The sequence below is a fragment of the Phascolarctos cinereus genome, unplaced genomic scaffold (assembly GCF_003287225.1).
Source record: "Phascolarctos cinereus isolate Bilbo 61053 unplaced genomic scaffold, phaCin_HiC Scaffold_726;HRSCAF=1367, whole genome shotgun sequence".
Taxonomy (NCBI): domain Eukaryota; kingdom Metazoa; phylum Chordata; class Mammalia; order Diprotodontia; family Phascolarctidae; genus Phascolarctos; species Phascolarctos cinereus.
In genome coordinates, this window is record NW_027556098.1 from 366,231,230 (window position 1) to 366,244,700 (window position 13,471).

The 13,471-nt window shown below is 37.7% G+C and overlaps 1 protein-coding gene across 4 annotated transcripts in view; it reads right to left on the reverse strand.

Annotated features, from left to right (window-relative positions):
- Nucleotides 1-356: 356 nt before the first annotated feature.
- FOXJ3 (forkhead box J3) overlaps nt 357-13,471 on the reverse strand; it is a 167,277-nt gene continuing 154,162 nt past the window's right edge. For all 4 annotated transcript variants that reach the window (XM_078145506.1, XM_020983437.2, XM_020983434.2 and 1 more), the window contains 4 exons: nt 11,341-11,442; nt 10,729-10,920; nt 5,189-5,296; nt 357-3,229 (listed from right to left, as the gene is read on the reverse strand). In XM_078145506.1, coding sequence (XP_078001632.1) covers nt 3,114-3,229; nt 5,189-5,296; nt 10,729-10,920; nt 11,341-11,442 — 518 coding nt within the window. In that variant the 3' untranslated portion in view covers nt 357-3,113. The remainder of the gene's footprint in view (nt 3,230-5,188; nt 5,297-10,728; nt 10,921-11,340; nt 11,443-13,471) is intronic.

Genomic DNA, 13,471 nt, shown 5'->3' on the forward strand with positions numbered 1-13,471 from the left:
CTTTGTGGAGGGTGGATCTTATAGTCTTATTCCTCTTTGTATCACTAATGCCCAGCAAAGGTACACGTTGGGCTTTCCGGAAATGTCTGCTGATCCGAGTTTTATGCTTGGTGAATGGCAAAACTGTAAGAGGGGCCCCTTCTTTCTTTTCCGAAAAGGCCCAGGTAAAAAATTCTTACTCTGAACAACAGAACATGGGACACTGACAAACACTTAGAAAACATTCAGATTACAAGGTACTGGCATGTTTTAATAGACTGTTTACGTGTTTCTGTATCTATTCTGAAGACATGTTTTTAGATCTGTTCCCTCAATTACAGCAAACAACTTATAAAAATCAATTTTTTTTAAAAAAATGGAGTTAACGTAATATCTTTATTTTAAGTGCCATTCATGCATATCAGTTCTGGCAGCAACAATCCTAATGACACTTGGAATATATTCTACAGCACTAAACTGTTACAAAGAATCCGTGCCGTTCATCATAGAGGCAAAGTAGTAAACCGTGCAATAACAAAACGGTAGAAACATTAAAACACTGACTGTAGAACAGCAGTACAGATAAAAGGTTGTGATGCACAAAAAGCCAATGCATTTTCATCACATATATACAATATAGATATGTACACATCACCCTCTGAATGAACAATATCAAAATACTCTATTCCATTGGAAATAATCCCCAGGTCGATTCCCTCCCACCCTAGAAGGACATGAGAGACAAATATTTACAGGAAAGCACATTGACACATTGACATTCAAAAAACCAGGCCACAAATGCCAGCTGCACTGTTCTCCTGGACAGGCTGCCCCACTGTGAGTTTTGCACATTTATTAATGTTTCCAAAAAGTGTATGGTTAATTTAAGCACAAGGCATAACTTCTGAATTTGTAACTATGAAACACAGCAACCACCCAGAGCATATCGGGATAAAGACCCAGGTCCAGGCACAAAGGGATGGTTTTCTATGGAAAAAACTTGTCCATGTTTCTGAACCACAAAATGGTTGAAAGGGAATTGTAAGATAGTACTGAGACTTCACCTCAGGATCCATTCTTGCTAATTCTAAATCCACATAAAAATACTGATAGTTGTGAATCAACAAATTATTACCAAATTGGAAATTAACCTCACACAATTTGCAAAATTTCAGTCAGTGGTTAGCTAGAGTACACATTTCTAACTAAATCCCTCTGTGTAAAATTGCATTCAAATATCTAAAATGGTTTTAAAGTGCATATTGCTACTTAATAATCTAAACAGACTGGAAGCTTCTACTGACAGTGAAATGTTTAACCTGGCCTTGAACAAACAATCTAAACTTATCTTCTATGGGCTATTACTATCAACTATTTTATCTCTGCATTTTCTAAGAAGGGACCTCTAGGTTTTTTGCCATTAGGGAAAAGGATCTAGGTAACTGGGTTACATTAAGATGCTCCCTCGTCTCCATCACTAACCCAATGAGAAGTCTCCCTGTGCTTCATTTAAGATAATGTTCTACTGTCTCTGCACTTAAAAGAACAAAGATGTGTGGTTTTTTCTAGTTAAGAAATTCTGCTGCCCAACTACAGAATAACCATTCTTCTCAACTGCAATGGTTAGGGGGACCAGATCTTCTACAGAATGGTTGGTAGACAGGCATTCATTCTTTCCTTGATTAGATGGAGCCTATTGGTATTCCAATGTAAAGAGAGAAATTTTGGCAAATTTCCTTCTCCCTCACAGAAGATTCTAAATGTTTCAATTTTCAAAATTTGTTTCTTCTAGTTTTACAGTAAAACTAAGAAAAAAAGCATACTTGTATTAACTATGAAATAAAACAAAAACCTGAAAATGTCCAATTCCAAGTAATTGTCTAATGGTCTGCTAACTTCAAATTTGTCACTTGAATAGGAGAGGAAATCTAAGATTTTCCCATAGTTTCAGTGTGATTTTAAGGGAAACTGACAGAGGTTAACTTCTTCCACTTTCTAGGTTCTAGAATGAATTCAGTTACCCAAATGAACTCTGAATTGACTACTGAAGGATCTTTCTCTACCTACTAAGCTTCGTAGACTCAAAGCAGAGAAATGGTGACTATTCCCAGAACATACAGAATAAGTAACTACACAGAAGACAATTTAGGTTCTTTTGGTTCATCCACAATTACTCAGGACTGTAACCATGTTTTACTTTAACTTTCCTATTTCTCCATAATGAGCCCCACTGGAGCTGAACTTTCACAGAAGATAGTATTAATAAATATTAAAATAAAACTTTATAATAATAAATACATTAGGAAGTGAAAGTATAAGCATTAACTGCTTAAAGCATCAGGCTGTGCTCAATTTCTACCTGCTCAAATGAATCTTGTAGTCATCACAGAGAATTTTTTAAATGAACATAAAGGCCACTGACAACGTATGCTAAGAAAATGACAAAATTTCAAAAACTTAAACGACTTTGGTCTGTTTTGTCTTCAGCTACCCATGAAAAACTTGCCACTTTCAGCTTGTGTAACAAACTTTCAAACTGTGGATTCTGAATTCCTTTGCTTGCTGGGCAGAAGTCAAATGCACATGTACTATTTGGCCTACAGAATGGTGAAGGGGGACTAAAGGAAACTGGGCTTAGAAAAGTTAACTTCTTATTAATTACCTACATGAAAGAAAAGAATCGTACAGAAAAGAGCCTTTATGATAAGGTAGAAAAACTCACACAGTAACTTTTCTTAAGACATCATAACCCAATTAAGAAAAAGTTTAATTTTCTTACTTTTGTACATATATTTACACATATGTATCTATAAACTGCTTGCAGCAAAAGAGGCTCTGTCTAGAAATCAGTCTGGCACTTGTGGTCAACATCAAACCAACACAAGCTAAAAGCTGTCCAAATCACATGACAGTAATGAGCTATGGCAGCTGGCAGGGAGACGGACATGGAGTACTTGTTTGGGTCAAATAAAAGCCATAAGTTATCCTGCTAAATATTTCTGATTGTCTTCAAAGTAAATTTAGATAGCATCTTTATAGTGATTATAATCTTCACCTTGTCATTAGTGAATTCAGGTTCACTTTTTTTTTTAAACTGGGAAAACAAGGTCAGAGTTCTTATGCCCTCAAAAGTCCTACACAATGGAATCCCAATCAAAGTCATCCTGAATGTCATCTGGAGGCAGAGGGCGGCGCATCTGGAAGGCTGAAGAAGGCATCATATGCTGCTGGCTCATTGCTCCATGATGTCCTGCAAAAAAATGGAAAAGTCAGGCCATTTTTTCAGAGATCAGGAATAATGCAATAAACACATCACTCTACTTTCAGAGAGCATAAGAGCATCAGTCAGTGAGCCGAATTCCAGTAGTGTAGCAGAGACTTGGGGAAACAAATCTGAAATGTGAGCAGGGCAGGGCTTTTCTAGATTACCAGAAAAGGGGATGCATGTACAGAGAATGTCAACGGTGTCCTAAGAAACTTCTGACTCCTTACCCAAAAGACTGTTACTCTTATTAAGCTCTTCCCCTATGTCATTCTAAAGTGAGCTAGTGTGGCATAGAAGAAGAAGCACTGACTCTGTCAGACTCTGGCTACTTAATATTTGTATGGCCCTGAGAAAGTCACTTAAATCTCTCTGGGCTTTGGCTTTCTGATCTGTAAGAGGACTGGATTAGAGGAGACAGTTTTTAAAGTCTCCTCCAACTCTATATCCTATGATTCTGTGATCTTTGCGAATCCTTCCGACTCTACCCTTGGTGGTATAAAAGCCCACTGTAGCTATAAGCGTGTGTGCGTGTGTGTGTGTGTGTGTGTGGTGTGTGTGTGTGTGTGTGTGTGTGTGTGTGTACACAGCCCTTGTACTTCATTATCACAGGCAGATGTAATCTTTAAAAAAAATTAAGGTTTCTCTACCTCAGGCCTGCCAAACTAGCAGAATTTCTGTGTACCTTTCTGTGTACAACGACTTCAGGAATACTGAGAAACATATATAAGACTGAAGCAAAATTAAGAGGCCAAAAAGCCCTCATTTAAACCATCTCTTACCCACTCCATTTTATTGATGAGAATATCATTTGGTAGTCAAAAGCCCTGCTAACACCAAAAAAAGATAATTCTCAATTTCTCCTCTTTTTCTCCAAGCCTGTTGCTCTGTTAAGAGGTTATTAATATGCCACAACTGGTTGCTTAGAGAAAATCATGATGATGATGATGATAATAATAATAATAATAACAATAATAATAATAATAATGATAATAATGATGATGATAATGATAAGCTCCCTTCAAGGAAGCTATCTTTTGTCCTTTACTCAAGCTATAGTTCCCTATCTTGCTGATGATACAAACTTTTAACGTTCCATGATATAAATAAGCACTGGGGAGGAACTATCTTCCTAACTACTTGAACCTCTATGGCTCAAATTGTACTATCAGAATCAAAGAATTTCAAAACGTGGAAGGTACCTCAGGGGCACCTAATCCAACCTGCTGCTAGTTACAAATGATCCCCTCCACTTATCTCCAGCAACAGGCCATAAAACCTGTGCACGAAGACCTCTAGAGATGTGACACTCTCTACCTCCAAACACAGCCCATTCCACTTTTGGAGAGCACAATGTTAAAGTTTCTTCCTCATATCAAGCTGAAACCTTCATCTCTGAAACTGCCCTCTGGAGCCAAGCAAAACAAGACTAATCTTTCCCATAAGCTGGTCTATCAGATGATCAAAGACAGCAATCATGTTTCCTCTAAGACATCTCTTCTAATCTTGATGACTTTAACCAACTGTACTTTGGCATGATTTAGAGAGTTTTTCTCATCATCCTTATCACTGCCACAACAGCCATCCCCACCTCCACCTCTCTCGCCATCCCCACACACATATGTTAACATGTCAATGTTCTTCCAAAAATGTGGTGCCAAGAACTGAACCATCATTTGGCTATATTTCTCCAAAAGTTATGACTTGGAGATTTTCTGAGTACTAGATGGCAAAATCAAGTCACAGTGGCCTGAACAGTGTATAGCTCAACAGAATGATGGAAAACTGAGACCCTGAGAGAGTCCTTATATACTCCTGGGCTTCCTGAGTGTGTAGACCCATGATAAGCTAAAAGGAGATTCAGTAGCGTACTTTGAATACAGATTATGTACATCATACCTACCACACACCCGCCCACCCCAAAAGAGGGAAGCTAAATTGAATTACCTGCAATTGTTGATCCTGGAGTGCTAAGTGATTGTGGGATGTGAGGATAGCCAGGGGGAGGCATCACTGAAGGAGGGAGGTTTTGCCTGGAGTCTATGTACAAGTTTCCTATGGATAATAAAGAGTTAAATATAGGAAAACACATATGTAAATGTAAAGTTTAAAAACAGCACTAAAATATTGGGATCACTTTAGTCAGTATGTATCAGTATAGATCAATACTATATATCTATTCAACAAAAAAATCAATCTTTATAAATGAGCACTTATTACAGCATTACGTTAGGCCTGGGAATATAAAGTCTTTGCCCTCAAGAAGCTTACATTCTATTTGGAGAGACATACGTAGATAAATAAAATATACAAAATAAAGTAATAGAAGAGGCACTAGCAGTCAGATTAGAAAGACTTCCTGTAGAAGCAGACCCTCAAGCTGAGTCATGAAAAAAAACTAGAAATTCTGAGAGAAAGAGGTTAGGAAATGTAATCTAAGTATGGGGGATAGCCAGTGAAAAGGTTTAAAAAAAAAGGTTCGATGGCTGGATTGTGGAGTGTGTGAAGAGAAATAATGTGTAATAAGGCTAGAAAGGTTAAGTATGGGGTCAATAAAGAGCTTTTAATGTCAAAGTGAAGAGTCTGTATTTTATCCCAGAGGTGATAAGGAGCTACTAGGGTTTATTAGTAGGTAAGTGACATGGTCAAACCTGTGCTTAAGGAAAAATTAATTTGGCAGATGTATGAAGGATCGACTGGAATGAGAAGAGACTTGAAACTGAATGACTGAGTAGGAAGCTATTGCAACAGTCTAAGTAGAAGGTGACGAGGCGCTTGAATGAGGGCCTGAACTAGGGTGGCAGCCGTGTGACTGGAAAAGAAGTTGTGCAACTGCATGAGAAGTTGTGGAAAGAGAAATGACAAAATTTGGCAAATGACTAGATGTGAGGCATGAGGAAGAGTGAGGAGTCATGGATGACACAGCTTTAGAAACTGGGATACTGTCAGGACAGTGGTGATCTTATAGGGAAAGGGATGTTTGAAAATGGGACAACCTTAGGAAGACAGAAGTTCTGTTCTGAACATATTAAGATGCATATGGGAGGTTCCAGCAGGAAATGTCTAATGGGCAGCTGAGACTGGAGCTTAGGAAAGAAATTAAAGTGATAGATAGACAGATAGATAGATAGATAGATAGATAGATAGATAGATAGATAGATAGATGGATAGATACATAGATAGATACATGGACAGGCAGATGGACAGATAGACAGACAGACTTGGGGGTCATCTACATGGAGCTAGTAACTGAACCTATAGGAGATGATGTGGTCAACAAGTGAGACAGTACTAAAAGAAAAGAAGGCCTAGAACAGTCTTGGGATAATTAGGGAACAGGCATGGATGATAATCTAACGAATGAGACTGAAAAAAGCAGTCAGATAGTAGGAGAATGAAGAGAAAGCAGTGTTAGAAATACCCAGAGAAGAAAAAGTATCCATGAAAAAAAGATAGTCAACAGTTTCAAAGGCTGCAGATACTAGGAAGAGGACTGAGAATAGGCCATTTAGATTTAGACATGAAGAGATCACTGGCAAGCTTGGAGAGAGCACATTTATTTGAGTAATGAAGCTGGAAGCCAGAATGTGAAAGGTTAAGGGGAGAAGAGGATGGAGAGAGAAAAGTGGCTAACTTTTCCCTAGGAATTTGGCTGAGAAACGGAGGACAGCTATAGAATTATGGTTTGAGGGAAAAATAAGGTTATTTGTTTTGTCTTTTAAAAAGCATGGGAGAAACCTGGGTGTTTTTGTAGGTAGTAGGGATGAAACTAGTAGATGAGGAGAGACTGATAATTAGAAGGAAGAGGGAGATGACTGTCAGGGTTGACTTATCGGAACACAGGAGGGGACAATAAGAGTATATAGGTGAAGTCACTGGTCTCCTTGAGAAGGGCGACTTCTTCATCAAAGAAGAAAAGAAAAGAGAAAAGTAGATGATGTCAAAAGGTTATGAGATGCAAAAAGAGAGGAAAGGTCACTTAAAATAAATCACTAGCTGGAAAGCTTAAAAAATAAAATTTTTAAAAAGAGGCAGAATGGGTTTATATTGTCAGTGGAAGGAACACCAAGCTACAAGTCAGAACAACTGGTTTCTAATCCTGCCTATGACCTCAGGAAAAGTCAATACACCTTTCATTACTTCAGTTTCCTTACCTATGAGTGTGGCATAATACAAACAGCCACTGACAAAGACTATCACACCACCTTATAGGAAAGTTTCACTGACATAAATCAATGACTATAATGAAGAAACCAGAAGGGCAAAGAAACTCAGTCAACAAACACTTGTGGAATAGTCACACTTATAAATAGCTTTAATTACATAAAAGCCTGGGGTGCTCCCTCAATCAAATATTCTACATTAGGAAATTCTCACATTTCTTCCTAGCTGGGTGACCCTGGGCCAGCCATGTTCTAGGTAACTCTCTGAGTCTAGCTCCAGAACAGGTGCAGATCTGCACAGAGACCTCCTCATTCAATGTTTCTCCATATATTTCCTATTCTTTGGTCAAGAGTCTTGGCAGGATCCAAGGGGCAAAATGAGAGCAGAGTCCAAAATGGAGAGAATTTAGGTAAGACAGAGGGCAAAACATTTAGGCACAGGAGGTATCTAGCTGAAACAGGAAGAAATGAGGCACCTAGGTGGTATAGTGGATAGAGCACTGGACGTAAGAATCAGGAAGACCTAGGTTCAAATCCAACTACAGACATGTAAATAGTTATGTGACCCTGGGTAAGTCACTTAACTTCTCTCAGCCTCAATTTCCTCATCTGTAAAATATGCATCATAATAGCACCTCTCAGGGTTATTATGAGAATAAATTAAGATATTTATAAAGTGTTTTGTAAACCTTAAAGTGCAATATAAAGTGCTACTGTAATCATTAGCTAAAAAAAGGAAGGAGGGAGATAAATCACCTTTAGAAATTAGTACTAATATCTAGTAATCACACAGTGCCTTAAGTTTTGCAGTGCTTGACTACATTTTGGAGAACCTATAGTTGAACTGTTGACCAATGATGTGATAGAGGTAAATATCATCAGGTACACTGTTACACTCAGACTGCCTGGGAAGGAAAAATGGTCATTTTCCTTCTAATAGTGATAAAGAAATCCCAGAATGCTTGAGCTGACAAAAACCTTACAGATCCTCCACTGTAACCCCCTTATTTTATGGAGGAAGAAACTGGGGCTATGCAAGATGAAATGGCTTATCCACGATGCTAAGAAATAGCAGGGCCAGGGGAAGTTAAGTTGCACAGCGGATAGAGCACCAGCTCTGGAGTCAGGAGGACCTGAGTTCAAATCCTGCCTCAGACTCATAACATTCACCAGCTGTGTTGACTTAGGGCAAGTCACTTAACCCCAAATGCCTCACCAAAAACAAACAAACAAAAAATAAATAGCAGGGCCAAGACTTGCTGTCAAGTTTCTGGACTCCTGTTCCATCCAGTGTTCTTTCTACTATGTCACATTGGAGCACACAACTGAGGCGAACCTGCGGGTATAGCATAGGAAACTAAGCACAGAGATCTGGAGATGTGGCAGCACACAGAACTGACAAGTATAAAAGCAAGAGGGACTTGGCTAGAACTTTGGGGAAGACCCCAAGATAACGAAAAGAGAAGCTGGCCAAAGATGACTCAAATGGATTCATCAGGAAGGATAATGACAATAAAAGTAAAACTGCCATAGCATGACAGTCAAGGGAGTTCCCACTTCAAGGACCTCATGAAAATGAACCATTGTAGTCAGAGAAAGGAAGTCTAGAAAAGGCTACCGAGTTAACATGTGGTCACACTTTTGCTGAGCTAGTTTAAAAATACCTTCATGGTGGTTTCATAAATCCCTTCACCTGTTCTCTCCCCAGGAACTGCCAATCACAACTTCTAATCCTCTTTCCCCTGTGCCCATCCAACTTCTCCCATGCAATCTCAGGAGTTGCCAAAGGGTTCCCATTCCCAACATCCCTTGAGCCAAAGCATGGGCAGACAACTGATGGGGAAGGCAAACTCTTTTTGCAAAGCTGAAAGCAGTTTTTTTTTTAATTGAAAGTGGAGATGGTATACAAGACAGGATGAGGGAATGTGCTTTCCTCATTCTTTTTAAAAACAAAGAAGACATAAAAAAAAGCTGACCAGTAGGAAAGGCAGAACAAAGAGGATAAAATGGAAAGGAGAATGGTGTTTATGCCTAAGTAAAATTAATTTTCATTTCTTCTTTTTAAAAAGCTGGGGGAAGAACTGAAAACCATTCAGTAGTAAGAAAAAAATAGATGGTTTCAAGGAAAAGTTTTATTAGAATTAAACAGCTAATAAAGGCCATGAGCCAGATACTCAGTGAGGCACAAGTACTCTGAATGGAAGAGGCAGAATTTCTGGGTGACTTATACTACACTAGAGGCAGTATTCATGAAAACTTTTTCAAGAAAGAGAAAAATGTTAACAAATTGGAGGTCTCTAGAGGAAAGACTAAGAAATGTGAAACAGAATAAAACAGTGGTCAAAAGCACATTATAAAAGTTAGATTACTTATTTTCAGTAACAGGGACAAGTGAACAAGTTAGAAGTGACCAACCACAGTGTTAGGAAATGCAAAAAATTAAGATTCAGAAGCAAAAAAGCATACATGCTCAAACTTCTACAATGTGGCAAATGGTGAAATATGAAGAGCAGAAAAGAAAATGAAGCTATTAGGAAGACCTTCGTTTTAGAGGAAAAAAGGAAAACAGATAATACTTGGATTTTGTTAATTAGGCTTAGGAAAAAAAATTTAGTGTCAGGAGCAAAATAGTTTTAGTCAGTTTTAGTTTTTTATTGCTCCTCACTTCCAAATAAATGACTGTGTGATCTTTTTTCCTTCCTTTTTATACATCACAAGTTCACAGATCTGGCAGTAAGAAGGGACCCTCAAGTTCACTGAGTCCAACAGATGAAATACTCAGGTCCAGAAAGGTCATTTAACATATCATGAAAGGTAGGTAAGTAATCAAGCTGGTATTTGAACAGGTCCTGTTCATGTAAGACATTAAATCCAGCTTTCTTTCCACTGCCCCATATCCAAATATGATTGCTACTTTTATTCCAAGTTATTAATTCCAAACAAATTAAAGTACAGAGAATTTCAAAATTTTAAGTTAATATCAAAATATAAAAAATAACTTTAGTACAACACACCGTTAGTATTTAAATACTTGCTGATATTTTTTAACTAATATAAAAATAATAAAATGCTAAGGGAAAAAAGTTTAAAAAGGCAAAAAGCAATTATAAAAGTCTTTTTGCAGAAAGGTTTATGATAAAGTCTTACCAACATTACAAACTACAAACAACAGTAACTAAGATGAAGACATTTTGCATTTAATGATTTGAAGAGAGGATCTAAATGATTCAAAACCTGAACATCAGCTACTAGACACTAAAATGTCAATTTAAAATAAAGAGGAAAAAATAAAAACAAGGAAATTACTACACAAAAACTCTATACCTGTTCCAATGTGCTGGGAAGGTTTTGTTGGGTGTATGGCATTGTGACAAACACTTTGCTGAACATTACTCTGTGTATGGATAAGACCAGTTTGGGTAAAAAACTGATTAAGAGAAGAACAGAGATCTGCAAATTGGACCTGATCTAAGGACCAGTTCTTGAGATCAGCCTGTCTCATACTCTCCATCAAACCTGTGGTGGAAAAAAATTAAAAGAAATATTTAACACAGCCTTGCAGACAATTGGGGTGGGGGTGGGGTAGGGAGAGATTTAGCCAACAGCCAAAAGCTTTTTCAGCCCAAAAACTTTCTACTGGCCTTTCCTAGGGCAGTAGCAATGGATTCTTGAAGTAATTCTGAGGCCTAAAGCACTTGTACTATTGCTCAGATTTTTAAAAGTCTGCCCTCAATCCACCTGATTTAAGTTCTGGCCTAATTCTTTTCAGGCTGTGAGCCCATACCAATTTTACATGGCCATTGCAAAGTGTCTGTTTTCAAGCACAGAAAAATGTTACATGCTATAGGATGGGTATTTCTAATAGCTAAAGAAAATGAAATATACAAAAATGGCAGGACATGTCTTTAGTTATGTTAAAATATAGCCACAACTAACCTTGGAACTGTGAAAGATCCACGTCTGACCAATTAACACTGCTAGCGATCCGACAGCTTTCTTTCAGCATATCCAGTGTTGCATACCAATCAGTAGAAACACCTGAAAGAGTAATTCATAATTCTATAAGTAAATCTGAGATGAAATGTTTAAAACTCAAAATTGGCAAAGACACAGATGCAATACTGCTATATGCAGTCAGTGGTTTTGGAAGCCCTGGCATCCCAATGATCCTCAGGTACTATCAGCTTCTTACATTATTTAACCAGTATCTCTTAAATTAAGGTCCCAACTGTGCATCTTGGGATTGCCTTCCCATCCTAGAGGCTTTGGAGCCTTTTCTTAAGCTATTTTTCAAGTCTTTTCTCCTTAACATAATTTCCCATAAGTAAATCCTCAATTTCCAGAGTCCTTTCAAATACCAATTACCAGTTACTTCTCGTAACAGCTTGTTTAGTCCAATCTTATAAATGGGATAGGTAGGGCTGAAGGAGGCTGTGTTACCAGAGCTAAAATAAAGATTCCTAAATTCTTAAAAGTTCGTTATCTTTCAGCATTTATTCAACAAACATCTGAATGTCAGTTGTGTGCAAAGCACTGAGAAAAATACAATATGAATAATGTACAGTTCTTGCCTGTGGGAGCTTAGAATCTAGAAACTTCTTGGCCATCCTTCACATACAGAATATTGATACAAGGTGTAACTTAGTTTGCATATGTATTCTGATTGTCCTGGTCACCACAGGGCCTGCTCGAACATAGTGGTGAATATAACCTATAAATATTTTCTGTAAAATTCTGCTCTCACCCATTCCTTTTACAGTCTATTTTATTTCTAACAAAAGTTGGGTGAAAAGAGAATGTGTTTAAATTTCAGCAACGAGGATGAAAGTTAAATGGCAGGAAAAAAGTTACTGACTGCAATATCTCTCTGTAGGAGGTTGTAAATTGCTTTTACTAAACCAAGGGTTGTTATTCTGGGGTCCATGAACTTGTTTTTAAAATGTTTTAGTTGTATTTACACTTGTATTTACCATTAACTGTGTTAACAGTGACCCTGGCCTCTTGCAGTTTGCAGCACTGAACGCTGCATTTTCACTAGCACTCTCCCATGCCTAGAATACTTTGCCTCCTTGTCCTGTCTTCTGGCTTCCTTCAAGTCTTAGTCAAAATCCCACCTTCCCCAAGAAACCTTTGCAAGTCTCCCTGAATGCTTTTGCCTCCCTTTAAGATGATCTCCAATATATCTTGTATATAAACTCGTTTGTACACAGCTGTTGGAGGGTTCCTTAGGAACAGAAACCTTTTTTGCCTCTTTGTATCCCCATCACTTAGCATGGTGCCTGACACATATTAAGTGCTTAATAAATGCCTGTTGATCTGGCTGTATTTCCAATATTACGTATTTTATTTTATGCATTTAAAAACATTATTTTGAAAAAAGGGTCCAAAGGCATCACCAAACTGCCAGGAGTCTAGGACAAAACAAAGATTAAGTATCCCTACTCTAGACAATTTAAAGTTCCCTCTGGAATATTCTAAGAAAAGGAGAGGGTAGGAACCCTAACCCAACTTTGCCTTTTCATAAAATCTAAGTAAAGTGGATAAAAGCAATAATTTTTTTTCAAATTTCAATAATTTAAAATAATTTTATATTATATTTTGATAATTTTATAATTTTAAACCATTTTTTTCTCATGTGAATTGCTTTTGTTGTTATTTTAAGGTTTAAAAATTAATTATAGGAAGTTAGTTTTAAGAGATGTTAAAACTCAAAAGTTTTAAATAGTGATGTAGTAGAAAAAGCATAGCTGTGAAGTTCAAGGCCCAGAGCAGCCACTTAGTAGTAGCTCAGCTGCCCTGGCTAATTCCCTTCCCATCTCTGGGTTTCTGGATCCTCATTTGTCAAATGAGGGGGGTGGACTAGATGATCTCTAAGGACCCCTCTCTGTCTAAACATTCTGGGATTCTGTGAAAAATGTCACCAGTGAATAAACATCAATCATTCCCAACCACTTCAAACAATCCAGAAACTTATCTGAAACCTATTTTCTTGTCAGCAGTCTTTAGGCTATGACACTTTATCACTGAAAGTCTTACCTATAGTAAGCTCATCGAACGATGATCCCAA